Source organism: Phyllobates terribilis, unplaced genomic scaffold, assembly GCF_046119375.1.
Source record: "Phyllobates terribilis strain yellow unplaced genomic scaffold, ASM4611937v1 Scaffold_150__1_contigs__length_4496277, whole genome shotgun sequence".
NCBI lineage: Eukaryota > Metazoa > Chordata > Amphibia > Anura > Dendrobatidae > Phyllobates > Phyllobates terribilis.
The window spans coordinates 2,507,002-2,530,727 of NW_027362910.1; the positions used below are offsets into that span (position 1 = coordinate 2,507,002).

The 23,726-nt window shown below is 44.9% G+C and overlaps 1 protein-coding gene across 3 annotated transcripts in view; it reads left to right on the plus strand.

The window, feature by feature from the left end:
* LOC141206934 (uncharacterized) overlaps window positions 1-16,329 on the plus strand; it is a 60,731-nt gene extending 44,402 nt beyond the window's left edge. The window contains exons 2-7 of one of the 3 annotated variants that reach the window (XM_073664300.1): window positions 2,997-3,146; window positions 3,276-3,455; window positions 3,538-3,661; window positions 3,746-3,843; window positions 4,037-4,127; window positions 12,045-16,329. In XM_073664300.1, the coding sequence (XP_073520401.1) occupies window positions 3,069-3,146; window positions 3,276-3,455; window positions 3,538-3,661; window positions 3,746-3,843; window positions 4,037-4,127; window positions 12,045-13,402 (1,929 nt within the window). In that variant the 5' untranslated portion in view covers window positions 2,997-3,068 and the 3' untranslated portion in view covers window positions 13,403-16,329. The remainder of the gene's footprint in view (window positions 1-2,996; window positions 3,147-3,275; window positions 3,456-3,537; window positions 3,662-3,745; window positions 3,844-4,036; window positions 4,128-12,044) is intronic. The other 2 variants (XM_073664301.1, XM_073664302.1) reach the window with 2 other exon arrangements.
* Window positions 16,330-23,726: the final 7,397 nt, after the last annotated feature.

A 23,726-nucleotide genomic window follows, 5' to 3' on the forward strand; every position in this document is an offset into this window, starting at 1 on the left:
GGAGGACACAGGACGACATGGGTGGTTACAAACCGGTAACTGTAACCTGGAGAACTTAACAACTGTGAGTAAAACCTGAAGACTGCACCCCGCTGTGTCCTTGACTTAATTGCCCTGCCCTGCACTACACTGTCCCTGCTGACAACATCTACCTCATCAATTCCTTTATACTGCCCTGGGGCATAGCTCTACCCGTGGAGAGCCAAACCATCTCTGCTGCGTCACCAACAGCCCCAGTGGATCTGCACCGCAGCGGGGGCCCCATATAGTCGCATACCACGGGTGGCGTCACGAACATTATCCCCAAATCTTTATTTCACCAAATTGACTTTCACTGTTCTTTATTTGACCTCCCTGGGCCACGGACTGGGTCACTGCCACCGTGACTACCCCAATACAGAACCGGCCCGGCTACCGTGTACCCCACGACCACAGGGGGCGCGTCATGCTCATACAACATACAATCCTCTGATTGCTCAGGTGATGCACTGTACTACTGTAGTGCGGTGTATTATCCTTGCCTGTTAGTGTAATCGTAACGGCTCCATACACATTAGATAAGTGTTGGCTGAACAGTCATTTGACAGACGGCTATCTCTTCCATCTCCCTATACACACAAATATTCCAGCTTTCCTGTGGTCTGTATGAGAAAGTCGCCTCCAGACTCCTCTAGTGGACGATTATCTACAGGAAGAACAAACGGATTAGCCTCTAAAATTCAGGATGACAGATCCTTCTCTGCCCTAACATCATCTGTCGGGAGGCCCCCAAATACTTTATATAGTCGACCAAACCCCCCCCATGAGGCGTGGGGAGCACTGAATATTCATGCTCCTTAATAGCGGCACACAGTGTAGCAGCAGCGCGGCTCCTGCTGCTGCCGGAATCACCTGTGCCCGCTGTTTAAGGGCATAAATATTCAAACTCTCTCCATGGGCTTGTGGGGGGGGGAATATTCATGCCCTTTAATAGCAGGCACACGTGATCGCCCTGCAGCAGCAGGAGCCGCTCTGCGGCTACGCTGTGTGCCGGCTATTAAGGAGCATGAAGTCACAGTTCCAGCGTGAGGAGCAGTGACTTCCAGTAGCTGATCTCCCCTTGTGAGCCTCGCATGGTAGTGACGCCATGCGCGGCTCACAAGGCAAGATCAGTGCGGGCAGATAGGACGCAGCGCTGGAGGAGAGAAGGAAGGTGAGTAGGAGTGTTTATTTTTTTATGTGCAGCATGATGGGGATTAGGGGGACCATGCATACCAAAATAAGGATGAGGGGGCATGCATAACAGGATAAAGGTGAGGGGGGCATATATACCAGGATAAGGCTGAGGGGGGCATACATAACAGGATAAAGATGAGGGGGCCATACATACCAGGATAAGGATGAGGGGCCATACATACCAGGATAAGGATGAGGGGTGCCATGCATACTAGGATAGGGATGAGGTGTGCCATGCATACCAGGGAAGGGATGAGGGGTGCCATGCATACCAGGACAGGGATGAGGGGTGCCATGCATACCAGCACAGGGATGAGGGGTGCCATGCATACCAGGATGGGGATTGCTGTGCCATTCATACCAGGATAGGGATTAGGGGTGCCATGCATACCAGGATAGGTATGAGGGGTGCCATGCATACCAGGATGGAGGGGTGCCATGCATACCAGGATAGGGATGAGGGGTGCCATGCATACCAGGACAGGGATGAAGGGTGCCATGCATACCAGGACAGGGATGAGGGGTGCCATGCATACCAGGATAGGGATTAGGGGTGCCATGCATACCAGGATAGGGATGAGGGGTGCCATGCATACCAGGATGGAGGGGTTCCATGCATACTAGGATAGGGATGAGGGGTGCCATGCATACCAGGATGGAGGGATGACAGGCATACCAGGATGGAAATGGGGGCCACGTATAAAAGGAAGGGGGGCATATATACCAGGATGGGGGATATTGTCAGAATTGGGGGACATTACCCCTATACCAGTGTCAGCAGAAGACCCCCTCCCCCTTAAAAGTGCATCGTGAACACATTTTATGCTTACATTTTTTTTTCTATTTTCCTACTCTAAAACCTAGGTGCGTCTTATGGTCCGGTGCGTCTTATAGTCCGAAAAATACGGTATTTATGGTCATTTATAAGTCCTCCCTGTCTCTGGCCTGCCCTTGTATCCTATTACTGGTACCTCCTTCTCTGCGTCCTGAGAGGCAGAGAAGGAGGTAATACAAGGGTGGGCCAGACGAGTGAAAGAGGCGTGTTTTTCTGGGCACAGCACCGCTCTTTCTCTTTTTTCCATACCCCGGGCGTCCCGGACGCCTGCAGCTTGCTTCACTTACTCTTTCCCGGTGAAGCGCCCCCTCACCTCGTCACTGCAGTCCTCAGGAGCGAGATCAGAGAGGCAGAGAAGGAGGTACCGGTAATAGGATACAAGGGCAGGCCAGAGGGATGTGCTGCCGCTCTGATAGTCTTGGAGACAGGGAGAGCTGGGCAGGCAGGAAGAGCTGACCAATCCAAGCAGGCTTTGTATACAACAACCAGCCAATCGCCAGTAAGGTTCATCACTTTAAAATTACCATATTGAAATCAAATCTGATTTTTTTTTTAATTTTTATTGTATGTGCGTTAGAAGAGGGGTAGTCTTATACATCGAGTATATCCCAAACTCTATATTTTAACTGGAAAAGTTGGGGGTCGCCTTATACACCCAGTCTTCTTATACTCCGGAAAATACGGTAGTTATTTCTCATGTCACATGTAATGAATATCTCCTGCAGTATTGCTAATGCCGATTGTTGGTAAATGAGATGAGAATTAGCGTCATGGAAGATGAGTCTATGAGAAACGTATTCAGCTGCAGACTCCGAGGAAGAAGGAGGAAAACTAAACATTGTAAAATAATAAATCTCCTCATATGTTTCCCCTTATTATCTCCAGTAATTGTATTATTACACAGGATTTTTATGATGCTACATCTGCTCATCATCTTCTCATTCAGATCCCTACAATATCAGATCCTCTCAGTGAAGATCTTCTATATAAGAGAATTTTCCTTATTGATCCATAAAAGATGGATCTGGACAGAGACAAGATGGTGGAGAGGATATTACACCTCACCCTAGAGATCCTCTTCCGGCTTACTGGAGAGGTGAGAGATTCTGATGACGTCACATTACATCATTCTTATCTATGGGAATAACAGATGGACAGAACTGGAGAGGTGAGGACTCTGGAAATGTCTGTAGTGAGATTTATTAATGTGTCTCTCCATAACCAGGATTACACAGTAGTGAAGAAGACCTCTAGTGAACGCCGTCAGGCCCCTGTGTCTGAGGGATGGGGAAGACCCAAGAGTCCAATCAGGGGGCCTCCACCTTTTCCCCTGATACATGAGGACATCAATGACCAGAAGATCCTAGAACTCACCTACAAGATGATTGAGTTTCTGACTGGAGAGGTGACACTGCTGGGAATGCTGGGACATTATACAGTAACACTATGGAGGGATCGGGGGGATGACGGTATCATTGTTGTGTCAGGTTCCTATAAGGTGTCAGGATGTCTCCGTCTATTTCTCCATGGAGGAGTGGGAGTATTTAGAAGGACACAAAGATCTGTACAAGGACGTCATGATGGAGGTTCCCCAGCCCCTCACATCACCAGGTAATAGACAGGACTAAATACACATGGCCTATAATTATCTGTATGTAAAGAATGAATTCAGACCCTGTATTCTGTTTTCTCCAGATTTATCCAGTAAGAGGACAACACCAGAGAGATGTCCCCGTCCTCTTCTTCCACAGGACTGTAAACAAGAAGATCCCAGTGTTCCTCAGGATCATCAGGTAGATGGAGAGAAGGTGTCATGAGATCTCCCCTATGATGTGTAGACGGCTGTGAAGGTCTTGTGCTCAGTCTTGTTTTATTCACCATTATTATGTTTTATACTTGTGTAATGAGAACAGTGGAGATGGCAGGATTAGAGCTGATCATAGATGTGACTTCTTCTGTCTGTCACTTTTACAATATTTGTTTCAGGGTGAAGATCTGACCCATAATCATAGTACAGAGACATATGTGAGGGGTGATGAGCAATGTAAGGAGGAGATTCCTACAGATAACCACCCAGGTGAGTAGTGACCACTAAATGCAGAGAAGTCACAGATTCTTCTCAGTCACCGGCTGTGGCTGCTTTATCGGTGGTGTAGTCCGGCCATATCACAATCGTGTGATCACCATTTTGCCTCTAGATCACAAAATTCTTCTCCACCCAAAACTGTTCAAATGAATTTGGGCATTGAAAACCCTTTTCTAGAGAACTTGCAACCTGGGGATCCACCTACCCCCTGGGATTAGTAGACGCTGACCGTTACCTGCCCAGATCTGTAAACTACAAAGCCAAATGACAGCTTACGTAGAATGTGCTGACAAGTGAGAAAATCACTTGAAGGAAAATATTCTGATGGACCTGTAACAGAAAGTGGAGGGTAATGATGGTGTTGGCTTCCTAGATCCCTGATATCTTATTGGATGAATCTACCTTCTCTCCTTTCTGTGCGGCTGAATGTGCTCGTATGGTCCCTACAAGACCAGGTCCAGTCTTTCTGGCCAAACTTCACTTTTATTATCGACAATATTAAATGTGCAGTGAGGGCCAAGTGTGAATTTCTGTACAATAACAACGGAGTTTCCCTTTATTCTGACTTTTTAATTTCTTTTAAAACTGACTAACTTAAGCAGGATTGGGATAAAACTACATAAATAACATTACACCTGTGCCATGACATATCTCTAAGCTGTGCATAGCTGATGGCTGTAATATACATCTATTCACGCCTGCAGGAGATGTGGTGGCATGGCTCGAGCCCTGGTTTCATGGATTCACTCCACATCATAAATTACATTATGTTTTCAATCCTAAAGAATTCAGATTCCTGCACAATCTCTCCTGAAATGGGGGCACTAATACTTTCTCTACTCTTCTGGTCAGGACTCATCATACCTCCAATGGTCCACCATAAATGAGTGCATCTCCAGTTTAGTGTTGGATATCTCCCTTCATACATACGTTGGTGTTGGGGATGTAACATATATTTTTATTGTTATATTTTTTTTACATGTTCATTCTGTATGATAGTTTATTTGGGGTTGGATCGGCCTGCCTCACCTATGTGAGTCTTTAACTACCTAGTAGTTACAGTTACAGACTGAAGGTTTTTTTTTCTGAAGAAGACTGTTCAGCTTGATCGTTTCAGTCGGTGTTATTATCTGTAGTCACAGTTTTGCCCATCACCCTTTATTCTTCCTTAGGGATCTGGACTTACACAGATGCTCCTAGGCTTGGCCCATAGTGTTACTTGTTGTTCTGTGGAGTGAGATGGGAAGAAGAATAGTCAGGTAGCCAGAACCAGGAGGGCAGAGAAAGTACAAAATCAGAATACGGAAAAATAGTCAGTAAACGGGCCGAGGTCACAATGGAAAACAAATACACAAGCCGGGAGCTGAGCACAGAGGCCTGAACCAGAGGAGAACAAGGCTGGATCTGGAAGCTTCCGGCAATATGCTTCCAGCTTTAGTAGGGTGTGGTGATTTCCATATGGCTGAAGCAGGGAGCAGGTTACTGCAGCTGGACAGCACACACACCCATACCACCAGACTGGATGGTACTACTGGCTCCATGCAAACTAATCTAAGTGGCTGGACAGAGCCTGTGCCGCCCAGAACTTTTGGTCCCGACGTCTTCTCAATCACCAGCGCCGCCTGCAGAATAAATAGGACAGCACCTGGTGACAGAAGCAGACGTCGCCGGAGCAGGTCCCAGAGGATATGGGACACACCACACCATACAAAATGTCAGAAAATCAGAGCAGTAGAAATTCCCATATATTGACTCCATTTTGAAAATGATGACCCTCAATTAATTAATCTTTAGAAGTTGTCACTACTTTGACTCCACAGTCACTTTCCGAAAATTAGCACACAGTAGATGTTTCAAAGTGAAAATTACTAATATGCCATTTTATTACCCAACACATAGTGCCCAGATTGTGCTCCAGGAGAGACACACTGTAAATGAAGTGGGTTCTTCTCACTATAGTAATGCCAAATACATGGATGATAAATGTGGTTTGGGCGCACTGCAAGGCTCAGAAGCGAGGGGGAGATTTGACTTTGGGAGAGCGAATATTGCTGGATTGGTTTATAGAAGCCATGTTGCTTTTCAAGAGCCTTTGAGCCACTAATAATGTAAAAATCTCTGTTTTTCCACTGACAAATGATGGACCTGAGTGGGGACTTGTTTTTTGTGAGATGAGTAGAAGTTTTTATTCGTATTTTTTTTGCCTATGTAACACCCCTTTAGGGCTACCACGGTACACTGGGTGTTATGGGGGGTCTCACCTCTCTAGGGCGCAGTGCCTCCACCCGAATCTTGATTGGAGCTCTCTCTCTGGGACTGCCGAAGGACTGTTATCTTCTGCCAGGGGCTGATTTGGGAAGCCCCTGCCACAGCTCAGTACACACTCACAGGGAACAGGAGTAAAACTGTTTAACAGGTTTATTACTATGCAGCAGAATTGAGGTGGGTTTAAAGGAATAACATACAATACAAGTAACAGTGCTCTATAAAAGTCATATACACATCACAATCTACTTCTACTCCGACCCTGCAAATATAACGTAGCAGGCTCTCCGAGTCCTTGATGTAACTTGCTTCAGAGGGTGACAAGACCACGCTCTCCAGCAGCGCGGGTATCTCAGAGGGGGCCGCCACACTCGGCAGCATAGAGGAATGCAGATCCACACCGCTCCATCTCTCACAGCAAGCTGCCACGCTCTTTTTTCTCTGAACTTTCACTTTCACCTCCTCCCAGCTCCCTCCTCCAAGTCCCTCATCATCCAATCCACTCTCTCTCCTTCTATCCTTCCAGGCTGTGTCATCTGACTGAAACAAGGGTCCCTGGGAATTGTAGTCCACTGCAGCTCAGGGGAAAAATGGTTAATGTCTGTAGGTCCCTGTTTAACAGCATCTGCAAAGCTCTTCTTAGTGTCTGTAAGTTCCAGTATACCAGTAGCTGCCCTAACAATTCCCTGTGCGGGTGTTACATTCTCCCCTGGTGAGTCATTGAAAGTGTCCCATCTCGACATGAGGACTCACCACCTGAAACATGAATGGGGGTTAAGGCATCCTGACTAACACCAAATTTACATGCACACAAACCACCACCTGGACACATGGGAAATACCAGGAAATAAGGCCAAACAGAATTTGAATTAGGGTGTATCAGCCTGGGGACCTCAGTGGTATGTCCCATTCTATCATAGGTCAGCATCATGGGTGGTCTAGTGTGCATGCAAATTTGGTGTTAGTCAGGATGCCTTAACCCCCATTCATGTTTCAGCTGGTGTCCAGAGAACCATCCGACCGTTTGAGACACACAGTGAGTGCCCTTCTGAGACTTGTGGTTCTACCAGCGCTATTTACAGTGAGTACACTACAACCCAGACTATTGACATGAATATTCATCTAAGTGCACCAACGGTTCTCATTTGCGCGCCAACATCCGCGGCAACTGGGCCCCAACGTTTGGACTGAGTTAAAACAAAAAGGGAAAACCTGCTACGTTATATTTGCAGGGTCGGAGTAGAAGTAGATTGTGATGTGTATATGACTTTTATAGAGCACTGTTACTTGTATTGTATGTTATTCCTTTAAACCCACCTCAATTCTGCTGCATAGCAATAAACCTGTTAAACGGTTTTACTCCTGTTCCCGGTGAGTGTGTAGTGAGCCTTGGCAGGGGCTTCCCGAATCAGCCCCTGGCAGAAGATAACAGTCCTTCTGCAGTCCCAGAGAGAGAGCTCCAATCAAGATTCGGGTGGAGGCACTGCGCCCTAGAGAGGTGAGACCCCCCATAACACCCAGTGTACCGTGGTAGCCCTAAAGGGGTGTTACAGTGGAGGCACTGCTGAGATCCAGAACTAACACAGGAGTATTTACTATGGAGACTTTAACAGAGCAAGAAGTGTATTTGTGGTGTGAGGAGATGGATGTTACAGCTAAACAAAGCTTTGCAGTGAGTGGTGAGCTCTGTAATGCGTCTGATGAAGAGATACTGAAAATAGTTAACCGACTCACTGAACTTGCCCACCCTAAAGTGGTCGACCGCAGGAAGGAAAAGGGGGGACAGTTACTCAGAGCCCTGATCTCAACCGGGCAGATCTTGAGGAAAAAATACTTCCCATCCATTGTAGCCATGTCCCCAGAGTATGGTCGACAATGGAAGATCACTTGGCCTACTGAGTCCAAAGTTGAGACCCAGCAACAGGAATCAACCACTCAACCTAGAAAGACTAGTATATGTCCGCCCTCTACTCCACTTAGAGCCAGTCCTGAAGAGACAGCGGCCCCTGCTGATGTGCTTATGACAGCTATGTAAAAGTTAGTTAGTCAGTTTGCAAAGATGCAGCCAGAAGGGAACTACCGTTGTCTAAGAACTTTCTCGGGTGCCCTCCCCACCCCTGCTGGAGAAGAAGGATATGATACTTAGAGGGATGTCACTTTACTGTGCTTAGAAGAGTGGCAGGGCACTGATGCCGTAAAGAAGCAGAGAATAGTAGAACGTTTGAAAGGTATTGCTATGGAAGTGGTGCAGGCTGCTTGGCGGAGCAAGCCACTAGCAACTTATCAAGATTATATGAGTGCTTTAGAAGATGCTTTTGGATCCCCTGAAGATGCTACTGATCTACTCTATAAACTCCGTACCACCTACCAACAGCCAGATGAGAAGATGTCCGACTATCTATACCGACTAGATAAGCTGGTTCATAGAATAGTATCTAAAGGTGGAGTCAGCCCTAAAGAAGATGATCAGTGTCGTCTGGAACAAGTACTCAGAGGAGCTCTCACTAATGATCCAATTGCACAGCAGATGAGGTCTTGTGATAGACAGAAGATTCCTGGTTCTTTTCATGAGTTGCTTAAGGAAGTTCGCAAGGAGGAGGTTATTTTGGCCGCAAGAGAGAAGACATCCTCTCGCGTGACTACTGTTGCCCTGAAGCCAGCAGCCGACTGCCGAGAGATGGAACTGTTGAAAGTCATCGAGAAACAGGGGGAGCAGATTACACAATTGTTAAGTGCCCAGGCCAAGACAATACAGTGGCTACAAAGTGCTGCGGAGGTAGCTGAGAAGCAAACACTGGCTTCAGGAAGTGAGAATGATGACCTCTGTAGAGTAGAGAGTAGGAAACCAGAAGGGTGCGTTGTCTGTGGGAGTCCAGGCCATATAGCTCGTCAGTGTCCTAAGACGTGGAGCTCAAAGAACTCTTCACATTTTCCCCATCACACTCAGAGGCAGTTTGGAAACGGGAAAAGGGGGCCAGTAGAACCCCATACTGAGCCCCCATCAGCAACTAAGACCTACTCTACCGCCCCATCCAATAGTGCCTCATCGAAAACACTGCCTGAAGGTTTAGTGGGACTTGCCCCACATGTCCCCGCATATATCAATGGTCAACCTTGTACAGTATTGCTGGATAGCGGGTCTCAAGTGTCCATCATCTTCGAAGGATGGTATAAGAGATATTTATCCAACGTGCCTCTGAAACCGTTGTCTGGACTCGTGGTGGGGGGACTGAGTGAGCACAGCTACCCCTACAGAGGGTACGTGTCCGTGACACTGCAATTTCCAAAGACTGTTGTTGAAGTGGATAAAGAGATACCCATCATAGCGCTAATCTGCCCGGAGGCAGATGAGATGAGAGACCATCACCTGTCATAGTGGGAACAAATGCCAACATCTTCCGTACGATAGCTCAGTGGTGTTGGGAAGTTGGGGGAGAAAATTACTCGCAGACCCTATCCATCCACCCAGTCTGTCTGGAAGCCTATGTGAGAACGGAGGAGGAGAAGAGGGAACTACAGCCTGAAAGCTTTGACCCTTGTTTTGAAGGAAGTGAGCTGAAAGGAGAAGAGAGGGGGCTGGTCATCGACGGCATGATGATGCGGGGGGCAGCTTTCTCTTTAGGCGAATGGGACATGGACCTCGCCCAAGGAGTAGAGCATCGCATTCGGTTGAAGGATCAAAATCCTTTCCGAGAAAAATCCCGAAGATTGGATATCGAGGATGTCAGGCAGCATCTACGCGGTATGTTAGACACAGGAGTCATCATAGAGTCTAGTAGCCTCTATGCTTCCCCCTTCGTGATAGCTCGAAAAAAAAATGGAGCTATTCGGATGTGTGTGGATTATCGTACCTTGAACAAACGTACGGTCCCTGACCAGTACACTGTTCCCCGAATCGATGAAGCTTTGGATTTCCTGCAAGGGAGCCAATGGTTTTCTGTGTTAGATCTTCGGAGTGGCTACTATCAGATACCCATGTCAAAAGAAGATCAAGAGAAGACCGCTTTTTGTCTGGCCCATTGGGTTCTTCGAGTTTCAGAGACTGCCTCAAGGACTGACAGGTGCTCCGGCCACTTTTCAGAGATGTATGGACAAAGTAGTGGGGGACCTGCACTTACGTGAGGTCCTGGTTTATCTAGATGATCTTATTGTTTTTGGGAAGACTCTGTAAGAACACAACCAGCGGTTGTTCAAGGTGCTGGATCAGTTGAAGGAGGCTGGGTTGAAGTTGTCCCTTGACAAGTGCCGGATTTGCCAGACGACTGTGAAATATGTGGGGCACATAATCAGCAGAGAAGGAATTTCCACCGACCCTGCCAAAGTGGAGGCTGTTGTAAACTGGCCTAAGCCCACCAAACTGAGGGAGCTTAGGTCCTTTTTAGGATTTTGTGGATATTACCGAAGATTTGTACCCCAGTACTCTCAGATTGTGAAGCCGTTAACTGCCCTTACCCAGGGGTATCCCCCTTCTGGGAGGACAGCCCACTCCTCAAGGTCAGGAAAGAGAGTCTACTTCCGAGTTAATGAACTTTTTGGGAAAAGATGGACACCTGTATGCGATGAGGCATTCGAGAAACTGAAGTCATGTTTGACCCAAACTACAGTGTTGGCCTATGCAGACCCCAGTAAACCATATGTGTTACATGTAGATGTTTCTCTCGACGGACTAGGAAGGATTCTCTATCAGGACCATGATGGCTGTCTGTGTCCCGTTTACTACATTAGTCGAGGATTGACTCCCAGTGAACGCAACTACCCAGCTCACAAACTGGAGTTTCTGGCTTTGAAATGGGCTGTAGTGCACACGCTGCATGACTACCTCTATGGGGTACACTTCATGGTTCATACCGACACAATCCATTAACCTACGTGAGAACCACAGCAAAACTGGATGCCACGGGGTACTGGTGGCTTGCCGCACTCTCTTTGTACGATTTCAGCTTAAAATATCGACCAGGGATCAGACACACTCTCGGCTGCCTAGGGAACCCTTAAATGAGGAAGAAGAAGGAGGATGGATAGAGGTCCCTGCCCCTGAGGTGAAGACTCTGTGCCATAGACATCAAACTAATGCCCTCCCTATGCAGTGCTGTGCTAAATTCTTAGGAGTATCCAGTGAAGCGCTGCCGTTGTTGTACTGCCGAGTGACAAATGTAACCCCAGACTCTCTCCCTCAACTGACTCGTAATCAAGTCAGAAAGGCGCAGCAGGAGGATTGGTCGGTGGGGGTAGTCCAATGGTGGGTTAAGGGGGGCTGGAGGCCCGAAAAGAATGCATTAAGAACAGAGGAATCTGTCCTGCTGACTCGGCAGCTAGAGTTCCTAGTAGTAAGAAATGGATTACTATACCGAGAGGCAAAGCGCCAGAAGGGAGGAGTCCGCAGACAGCTGGTGTTACACCTATATAACATTGTTTGGCTTTTTATTCCATATTTGGGAGACTGAATGAACAAACAGTTGAACATCACGCTCTACTTGGTCTTGCTATGAAGTTTTCTATTACACTGTGAACTGTAATTTTCTTGGTGAATAATTCAATATTTTTTACATGAGTTGCTATTTTACAGTTTAAGTAGAAATGTTAAAAAATATATAATTCAAGAATATTTTATTCAAAAATAATTATTGGTTTTATTCTTGGCAGATGACTGTACCAGGAGATCAGACGGACAGCTGACATCTTCAATTTTTAAATCAGACGATCTTGAGATCCCAGAGGATACAATTGAAGTGAATGCTATTACTCCAGATCTACCATCATCCCTTCACAGGAAAGATCTTTCACCTGATCCTTTGAAACAGGTTCTGTCTTCTGATTCATTACCGACTACTAAGGAAAATCAAAGTCACAAAATAAGCATTAAAAAACGAATTGCTCCTAATTCAAAGAAGCCATTTTCACTTTCAGAATGTGGAAAATGTTTTAACCAGAAATCAGCTTTGCTTAAGCACCAGAGAACTCACACAGGGGAGAAGCCTTTTTCTTGTTCAGAATGTGGGAAATGTTTTAACCGTAAATCAATTCTTGATAGCCACCAGAGAACCCACACAGGGGAGAAACCTTTTTCCTGTTTAGAATGTGGAAAATGTTTTAACCAGAAATCAGGTTTGGTTAAGCACCAGAGAACTCACACAGGGGAGAAACCCTTTTCCTGTTTAGAATGTGGAAAATGTTTTAACCAGAAATCAGCTTTGCTTAAGCACCAGAGAACTCACACAGGGGAGAAGCCTTTTTCCTGTTCAGAATGTGGGAAATGTTTTACCCGTAAAGCAATTCTTGATAGCCACCAGAGAACCCACACAGGGGAGAAGCCTTTTTCCTGTTTAGAATGTGGAGAATGTTTTAACCAGAAATCAGGTTTGGTTAAGCACCAGAGAACTCACACAGGGGAGAAACCCTTTTCCTGTTCAGAATGTGGGAAATGTTTTAACCGTAAAGAGATTCTTGATAGCCACCAGAGAACTCACACAAGGGAGAAACCTTTTTCCTGTTATGAATGTGGGAAATGTTTTAACCGCAAAGCGATTCTTCATAGCCACCAGAGAACTCACACGGGGGAGAAGCCTTTTTCATGTTCAGAGTGTGGGAAATGTTTTAACCAGAAATCAGATTTGGTCTATCACCAGAGAAATCACACAGGGAAGAGGCCTTTTTCCTGTTCAGAATGTGGAAAATGTTTTAAACAGAAATCAGATTTGGGTAAGCACCAGAGAACTCACACAGGGGAGAAACCTTTTTCCTGTTCAGAATGTGGAAAATGTTTTAACCAGAAATCAAATCTGGTTAATCACCAGAGAATTCACACAGGGGAGAAGCCTTTTTCCTGTTCAGAATGTGGGAAATGTTTTAACCAGAAATCAGATGTTGTTATACACCAGAGAACCCACACAGGGGAGAAGCCTTTTTCCTGTTCAGAATGTGGAAAATGTTTTGTGAAGAAATCCTCACTTCTTAGTCACGAAAGTACTCACACAGGTGAGAAGCCATTTTCATGTTCTTAATGTGGGAAATGTTTTACACAGAAATCAACTCTTAATAAACTTCAGGGAAGTCACACAGGGGAGAAGCCTATTTAAATGCTAACCGAAAATTGTATCTTCTTAAAGGGGTTTTCCACTTCTATTGGTACAACTGTTATGATCTGCAACATAAACTAGGGAAAGATGGGGAGAGCTATCCCTACAGTAAGACTAAGCTGAGTCCCTACGTTGTAGCGGGCAACCTGCCTTCGTCCTCGGCTAGTCTGAACGGAGACCTATGGAGAAAGGGAGGGGTCCCTAAAAGAACTAAGGACTGGGACAAAAATGGGACACCTCCTAACAGAAGTTGTTGCAGAGCAAAGGATAGACTGACAAAAGTACTAGAGGTCCCAGAGGACCAAGCAAACTAGAGATAGATAGGCACAAAGGCACCTGGCTAGAGAGACAGTCAAAACAACACTGAAGTCCAGCAAAGCCAGAAGGGCGGAGCTGGAGTATATAGGAAGATGGTCACGTGACCGTAAAACACAAGATAGAAACAAAAACAAACAGGAGGGTTCTAACAACAACTCCTTCTCATTCCTCATGTTTGGCCTTGTTAAAATAAAAACACTCATACGCACCTCCCGTTGTGGCGCCGTTCCATTGGTGTCACAACTCGCGTTTCTGGGGCTCACATAAGGTTATTACATCACACAATCCTGCTCCCAATCAACTCCGCCTTCGGACGTATTGAAAATCAACAGGAAAGACATGGCCTGGACATAGCAATGAGAGCACTCTCTTCAGACCGTGTTCCTGGGGGAATTATAAGCAATTTCCGGCCTTAAACATGACGGCCGATATGGGAAAGAAAGACGAGATTGGAGGTTAATCTGAGGTCCTCCACCTCGGTCAGCATGTCTGATATGCAGTGTTTCTTATCGAAAGTCTTATCATCCTGCTCTGGAGCCATTACTGCCTCATCTCAGCTTGGAAAAAGAAGCAGTATTAACCCTCATGATGCCAGACAGCTCAAGCCTGTAAGTCCTGCACCAACTTCTCTCTTAATGTAGGCCTCACAAGAAAACATCTCCACAAATCTCCCAGTATTCTCACCAAAGCCCACATACTGAGCAGTGCTTGCTGCACAGGAAAATATACTCCCCCAGCCACAGGGATTTTAATATGAGGAAAGCCATAATTGACTTGTATTTCATATTGCGTCTATCCCTAATAAACAAGAGAGAGAGCAAAATATACAAAGGCTGAAGACCACGTACAAAACTGAAATACGTCCCCTCACTTCTAGCCTATCACAGCTTACTGACAAGGTACAGAGATAAGAGGATGATGTCCTACAAGTTGTGGCCATCAAAATGCTCAGAAACAAACACTGGATCTTCACAGCCAGCAAATAAACAGTCTCTTTAATATCACTTATGACCAAGAAAATCACAATAATATCCTGAAATCATCAATGCACAAGCGATCAGGCCAACACTGTGGACATTGTTCAATTATATCCTTGGTGACCCTATTGATAAAGAGCTGGAGATCGACAGGGCGCACCGTACATTAGGCAATCATGGCCCAGATCCTGAGCGTCCAAGGGACATTATTGGTCACATACATTTTTCCAATGTGAAAGAGGCCGTTGTGAGAAAAGCAGGGGATTTGGGTCCTGGTGATTTCAATGGAAAACGCATACAATTGCTCACAGATCTATCCTGAATGGCACTTGCTCAAAGAAGGGTATTGAAACCAGTACTTGATGCTCTCTGGGAAAATGGTCTGATGTGCTCCTGTGGTACCTTTCCAGCTGCAAGTCCGAAAAAAATGAATATTGTATATTTTGAAAGATCAAAGCGACATGAGACCATTCTGTGATGTCCTGGACATTCCCAGAATCCATATATCTGACTGGCCACCTTCTCCACCATTGCCACAGAGTTTCGGCACCTCACAGAAGGCTTTCAATGGATCAGGAATTTGATGGTGATGCATCCAGACGGGAAAGGAACCTGCCAATCATATCAGCTCCTGAAATGAATCTTGTTTTCCCTGATGAGACAGTTTGCAGATGCTTACTTATTTTTTTAAGCTTATAATAAGATATATCTAAATAGAGTTTTAGGTGCCACTCTTCCACTATACAGAATGTCTCAGTTCATATCTTAGAACGGGATTTAATTTTTGTTCACATTATATTACTGTAATATCAGGCTGTATTACTTTGCTCGCTATATATTCTATGGTTCCCCCTAATAGGAACCCTAGGACTAAAGGTTTGACTTACGCCTGTAAAGACAACCCTCAGTTAGGGACTTGCATTGGGATCTGCTTGTTTCGTAATTTCCTAGTGTTCGATATATTCATAATCTATACCTCTTGGCCACTGAGAGGTAGACGTTACTATCTACCATCTATACCTCCTCTTTGCTCTTAGTCTTTCTCTCCTCCCCTCCTCCTTTTTTTTCATATAATATGACACAACGCAGAACTCGTTCATTGAATGTCAGAGGACTTAATGTTCGAGAGAAAGGAGCTCAAGTGTTTTATCATATGAATAAACAACACGTTCATTTTCTCTTTCTTCAGGAGACCCACTTTAGAGGCGATCATATACTGTACCTCAGATTACTAACAGATATTATTCATCTTGGCGTCACAGTACAAATGCTATTTTGAAGTCTAAGGTGCGGAGTATAGGCCGACACAGATCACTGCCGCATACTATTGTAGCAAAAAAGAAGCAAGACAAAAATATATCTCATACCCTACCATAATTATATATAAATGTAAAGCAAAATTGCATAATAAATATAGGGTACTTAGTGAACTATTTTTGATCAAAAAAAGTATACAAGCCGTCCCACCAGCGGCAAGGTGACCCTAAATTGGGACGGTACCTATACTGCCTATATTAAAAACCTTACTGTATATCAAAGTTGAAGTAATGCATATAAAAGGGTAGACAAATAGGACCGGTCCTATTTGTCTACCCTTTTATATGCATTACTTCAACTTTTTGATCAAAAATAGTTCACTAAGTACCCTATATTTATTATGCAATTTTGCTTTACATTTATATATAATTATGGTAGGGTATGAGATATATTTTTGTCTTGCTTCTTTTTTGCTAGTGTGAACATGCCTCTGTTTCTTGTATGTCTGCCATCTTAGACCTCAGTTCACATTGTCTGGTTTCTCGCATACTATTGTAGAAACACTGTCTGACACGGAGAGGATGTATGTGTTTAAGATCTCCATCTATTCCAACATTTTGACTTTGGCAAACTTCTGTCTCCCTAATTGTGACCTAATTAAGACATGATGACCAAAACTTAAACAAACTAAAACATTTTCTGTAGGACCTTGTTATCATCATTGAAGGTGACTTTCATTTTGCCTTGGATCCTTCTTTAGAGGCGTTCCTGGGCTGGAGTCACCAATCTAAATCACCCAAAAGCTTTGCTAAACGTGCTCCGGTCTTTCCAACTGGTCGATGTATGGAAGATGCAACATCCAGATGTAAAGGATTATACGTATTATTCTCCTATACTCAATATGCATAGCCCTAGAGACTTTTCATTAAATTGCCATCACTGGCTTACATGGCAACCTACATCTCTAGATAGGGATTGCTATATGGTCAGATCATGCTCCTGTATATTGTAATCTGACTATACCTGACTCCACCAAGGCTTCAACTGTGGGAATTTAAATGCTAATCTGCTGAAAGACTCACTCTGTGTCTCAGACCTTCTCGAGACTATAGACTCCTTCACAAATATGAGCATGATGAAACTGCCTTACCATTTCAATGGGAAGCTCTCAAATGCGTCCTCAGAGGGATACTAATAAAACAGATCCAGGCTTAAAAGAGAAAGCCGCTAAAGTCTACCATTTGCTTGAGCGGATTGATCTCCTTGACAAACAACATAAATGATCTGCTTCCCTCCAGACATACGTAGACCTGCTTAACGCTAGAAAGCAGCTAAGGTGGTTTCAGGGATGGGTACTCGCAAATATTGTGGAATTTCAGGGCACCTACTTATGGAAGAAACCAAGCGGAAGCTTCCATTCTCCATACTAGATATGGGGCCTCCTGGAGAAAATGACCTAAAAGGTCTTAAGCTAAAGTTAATATATAAGGTGTGGGATAGGGGTAAAAATATTCTGGGGATTGAAAAGTACACAAACTATACTCCTTTATGGCACAACTATAACTTACCTTAGCTACAGAAACTAAATAATGTTAGTGAGTGGGAGGATAGGGGTAAATGTTCGGTATCACAACTCTTAAGGAATGGATTATTCAAGAGCTTTGAACAAATAAAGGCAGATTTTAGCCTTTCACATAGGGTGCTTTATCAGTATCTGCAAATACGTCATGCATATAACACACAACTAGAATAAACGCCATACTGATTGATAGACATCACCCGATAGATACCATTGCTACAGCGGTGGATACAAAATGTCTAATATCCCTTATTTATAGGCAGTTACTTGCCCTACATTTGGGTAAATATCCTTTGATCGTTAAGACAAAATGGGAAGAGGATGTGGGTCCTTTATCTGAGGAAACTTGGATTTGACACCGAATCTTTCATTGTCAGAGTCACAAAGATTGTCCCAAATTCTTCTCATTCATAGGGTATATAGATCCCCAAGTATTTTATTTAAAATTTTAATACAAACGGATGACACATGCCCTAGATGTGGTCAAAATGATGCCCACCTGATACATATGATGTGGGAATATTGGCGACTACTGTAATGTGGTGATCGCTCTTGTACTATCTGTATCTGGGATACAACTTCAGTTGGAACCTAAAATCTGTATCCTAGGACTCCTGGGAGAGGACGTAGACCAGACTCCCATATGGCAATAGCTAGCTCCAGAATATTATTCTAGCCAGATAGTTGTTGGCACTACATTGGATAGACAATTCTCCCCCAACGATAACAGAACTAAAATCCAGGATACATAGCACTATGCTTGGAAAGGGAGCTTATATATGAAGAAACGCTGTCAAGAAATCCATACACATATGGAACAATGGTTAATTACCCCCGGTATGGCTTCAGAAAACCTTCTCAGAAATACTATACTGGACCGTTTGTCCATTTCCTTACAGTAACCCAGGAATTTATATCATTTTACCCAAGGTGTCAGCGAATAATAATTGTCTCAGTCCATATAATTGTCCCTTCTTAGATATATTCTTTTTCTTTTGTTGTCCCAATAGGGAAAAAAATAAGCAGTCAGGAATATTTCAGATATTTATGTACAAATGTAAAATTACTATTCCAAAACCTTGTACTATAGAGCGATATTGGGATTTATATCATTGTAAACCGGTTGTTGTATTGTTACTGGTTTTTCTTTCTTTTTATTGTTTTTCTCACAATGTTTGAATAAGAAAAACAAAATGTCGGTAATTCTTTGTTTTGTTCAATAAAAACGGTCTGATTGGAAAAAGAAAGGAGCGAAGGTCATTAATAGATGAAACGTGTATAAAATACCAAGATCGCATGTGAAGATACTCGTATGAATTCACAGATAAATGTGGCCGCTCATTGACAAGGAGGTTACATCCAGACATGCAAAGGACATACGTATCCAGAATAAAAGGGGCACCCGGCTATAAATTCATAACCCCACTGACATAGAGGAAGCATTTCATTGCTGTTATAGCTCACTATATAATATTTATGCACAATACCACAACATGCCACTGTTACGCTCACGCCCGGACAGACTGGCGTGAGCATGATTAGTGATCCCACTGTACCATGAACCGAGGAGTGCCTGGAGGGGTGTAACTAAGTATCAACCCGATCCGACCAAGGTCGCACGGCGGCTAACGCCTCCATGAACCAGGGAGGAACCAAGCAGAGGGACCAGGGGCTACTCCAGGTCAGACCCCGGTCACAGCTGTTGACCCACACCACGGAATGCAGGAACAGGCAGGTAAGACTGGCGTACAGACAGGTCGTTATTGGCAGGCACGGCTGGTATGCAGACAGGTGGGTGCTGGCAAGCACAGCTGGTATGCAGACAGGTGGGTGCTGGCAAGCACAGCTGGTATGCAGACAGGTGTTGCTGGCAAGCACAGCTGGTATGCAGACAGGTGGTTACTAGCAGATAGGAGCGCAGGCTGGATAGGGTCCAGTACAGACTGGGAGACAGGAACAGAGCTGCAGATGTGGTAGACAAGTAGAGTAGAGAGGAACCGCCGGAGCGGTGAGCTAGGCAGAGCAGAGCGGAACCGCTGGAGTTGTGAGCAAGGCAGAGCAGGAAAGAACCGCCGGAGCGGTGAGCAAGGCAGAGCAGAGAGGAACCGCCAGAGCAGTGAGCAAGGCAGAGCAGAGAGGAACCACCGGAGCGGTGAGCAAGGCAGAGCAGGAAGGAACCGCCGGAGCGGTGAGCAAGGCAGAGCAGGAAGGAACCGCCGGAGCGGTGAGCAAGGCAGAGCAGGAAGGAACCGCCGGAGCAGTGAGCAAGGCAGAGCAGGAAGGAACCGCCGGAGCAGTGAGCAAGGCAGAGCAGGAGGGAACCACCGGAGCAGTGAGCAAGGCAGAGCAGGAAGGACAGGGCTCTGTTCACACTGAACAGACTGGAAGGGACAAGCAAAACCAGATGCACACAAGGTACTTGCAATGAAGTAGCGAGTGGACTCTAAACTCACAAACAGAAGTACAGAGACAACGAGTAGGAGTTAGGTGCAGGTTCAGACACTGCAGGAAAAGGGAGGGTACGAACATAGAGATGAAACAAGTAACAGGCTAAGAGACAGTTCAGACAGGAACTGCTACTGCAACGAGATACAGGAACGGGTCTGGGTATACAGCCCCCAGAGATGGCGGAGATGGACTAGAAGTAACAGGTAACAGGTCTGGGAATGCAGCCCCCAGAGATGGCGGACACAGACTAGAAGACACAGGTAAGAGGACAGGGCCTGGCAATACAGTTGCAAGAACAAACTGAGTGAAGGTGTTGCACAGGCACCTCCTTCTGGGTGGAGGGGGTTTAAATATCCAGTGACTGACAGCAATAGGCTGGAGACGCATTAGGGGTGTGCCCACAGCAGCTATAAGAATCAGGAAGTAACTGGGCCGCCGCCCTAAGCAGACAGTCAAGAGGAATGCACACAGCATGAACTGGAACACGGCTTGCAGGCTGGACTGAAGGGTAAGATTGCAGTCTTGCATGGTGGGAGGTGGTGCACCATGCAAGCAAAAATTGACAAATATATTATGGACACTGCCCTACTTTCCTTACAGCCCCCCGAGCAGGAGGTACTAGACAAAGCTTTCATTGAGCAACAGCTATGAGAGGCCATTAAATCATTCCCTATTGGGAAGAGCCCTGGGCCAGGTGGATTCAATAATAGATTTTATAAGATGTTTGCACCTCTGTTATTACCATTTTTAGCAAAAGTGTTCAATAATATCTCAGAAGACTCCCCCTTTGCCCCCCAATCACTTGAGGCTCATATAATGGTTATATCAAAGCCTGGAAAAGAACCAAATACCTGCCCTTATATTTATCCAATATCATTAATTAATGTAAATTAATGTACACGTCAAAATATTCTCTAAAATAATTGCAACACAGCTCTCCCACTATCTACCCTCAATTGTTAGCAACGATCAGGTTGGCTTTGTTAAGGCTAGAGAAGCTCATGATAATACAAATAAAACATTGTTAATTTCCCATGCAAAAAGCCAGGGGATCCCAATGTGCCATGTTTCTGTTGACGCCATTAAAGCATTCGACACAGTGCATTGGACTTTCTTGAAGAGCGCCCTACCACAAACTGGATTTGGTTATTTCTTGTTATCTAAAATTCTATTTTTATACACTGACCCTAAAGTGATAGTTGGGGTAAACAGCCTTTAATCTTTCTATCGGACACATTTTCTATTAAAAATGGGACGAGGCAAGGTTGTCCCTTATGTTCCTCTGATGGAACATTTAGTGGTAGCATTACATACAAATCCAGATATTAGTGGAGTTACTATAGGCTCACATCACTATAAACCAGCTCTATATTCAGATGACCTGTTGCTCTATGTTTCAAACCCAATGATCTCATTTTCCTCTATAATAACGGATGGCTGGCTGTAGAGGACATCATTTTATATCAGGGACTGTGGAGGACATTATACTGGGAGCTGTGGGGGACATTATACTGGGAGCTGTGGGGGACATTATACTGGGAGCTGTGGGGGACATTATACTGGGAGCTGTAGGGGGACATTATACCTGTGCTGTGGGATACAGTTTGGAGAGAGCAGTATGAGGGCATAGTGTGAAAAGAGACACAGAATGGATATTGAGAGAGGGCAGTGTGAAATGGCACAATATGGAGAGAGGTTAGCATGGTGGGGGGCAGTCTGGAGATATAGAGAGTGTAAGGGAAAACTAGAGAGGAGACAGCCATGGTATAGGCCATGGTTGATAAGGGCGGATGGTGTAGCGGTTATAGCTGATAATGGCCGACAATGTGGTGGGTATAGCTCATTAAGGCGGACAGTGTGGAGGCCTTATAGTATAGGAGGATTATTTAGGTCATTGGGAAAACTAGAGAGGAGACAGCCATGGTGTAGGCCATGGTTCATAAGGGCGTATGGTGTGGCGGTTATGGCCGATAATGGCAGACAATCGGATCAGACTCCTAATTCCATGTTTGACAACTTAAGGAAACTTAAAAAAAATCATGATTTATGAAATGAAAACATGGTGGGACAAAACAACATTATGGAAGTATATTGATCAAGATATGGTCCCTAGAGGACTGCGGATCAAAAAACTTCTGACAACCATTTATTCCCAGCAATTTGTGGAGCAATGGAACCATTTACTTACTACATGTTCTCTAAATCTCATGTGTCTTATTGTTAATAATGAGGAGTAAAAATTAATTGCTGTTCAATCATAAATGAATGATATTAAACTAACATTGGAGCCATATAAATCTAACAGAGAACATGGAGAATTTATAAGTAAAACACAACAAACGATCACCAAATTGGAAGACAGCATTATGTCTATGAAGAAAAATAAATTCCAGCACGATAATAATGACTATACACTTAACCAGGTGTATGAATGGGGTAGATGGAGTGGAACACTACACCCCCCCAAATCAATATTAATACCCCATTCATACCACAAATCTTCCTCCAAATCCCATGTTCCAGCTCCTCTGAATTTGATTCCTCTGACAATACTTTCCAGGACTCTGACTCCAACGATTCCTATCATAACCCTTCTTAGGCCGCAGTCACACTCGCGTCTTATTTTAATGCAGGAGTCGGATGAGTGTCACGCTATTTTTCTTTCAATTGCTCTGTGAGTGTAGTGTGTTGTGCGGTCTTTTTCACATATGAGCGTATGCGATGCGAATGGCATCCGTCTGCCTTGTAATTTTCATCATGTATTTTCACTAAGATACCTAAGAAATCCTTGTGTAGAACCCTATAAAAAGCCTAGTTTCCATGTCCCATACTGTGAGCACATATATCATGTTGGGATATTCCCCCATAATACCGCTGTAGCCTGGTTTTGAAGTATTTTTTGGCAACAACATCCCCCCGCTATTCCCCGGCCTCTCCCCTCTGTCAATCCCTTCACTGGCTCCCCATTGCCCAGAGACTCCAGTTCAAAACGCTAACCAAGGCATACAAAGCCATCCACAACCTGTCTCCTCCATACATCTGTGATCTAGTCTCCCGGTACTTACCTGCACGCAACCTCCGATCCTCATAAGATCTCCTTCTCTACTCCCCTCTTATCTCCTCCTCCCACAATCACATACAAGATTTCTCCCGTTCTTCCCCCCTACTCTGGAACTCTCTACCCCAACACATCAGACTCTCGCCTACCATGGAAGCCTTCAAAAGAAACCTGAAGACCTACCTCTTCCGACAAGAATACAACCTGCAGTAACCACCGCTCCACCACATTACTGCATGACCTCCTCTACCCCCACCTACTGTATCCTCACCCATCCCTTGTAGACTGTGAGCCCTCGCGGGCAGGGTCCTCGCTCCTCCTGTACCAGTCGCTGACTCGTTTTGTTAAGATTATGTAAATGTTTTTGCTATGTATATCCCTATCACATGTAAAGCGCCATGGAATAAATGGCGCTATAATAATTAATAATAATAATAATAATTCAACCTGATAGAGAGCGCATCCTTTTCCACTGGGTCTTATCTTGACGCTATGGCGAGCCCTACCCAACTGTAGCTGATCCGAGGAGGCGGCGTCCATACTGGATCCATCCACTTCTGATAAAAAGGGCCACAAAAGGTAAGTTTAGTAGACTGTATTATGAGCTACGCT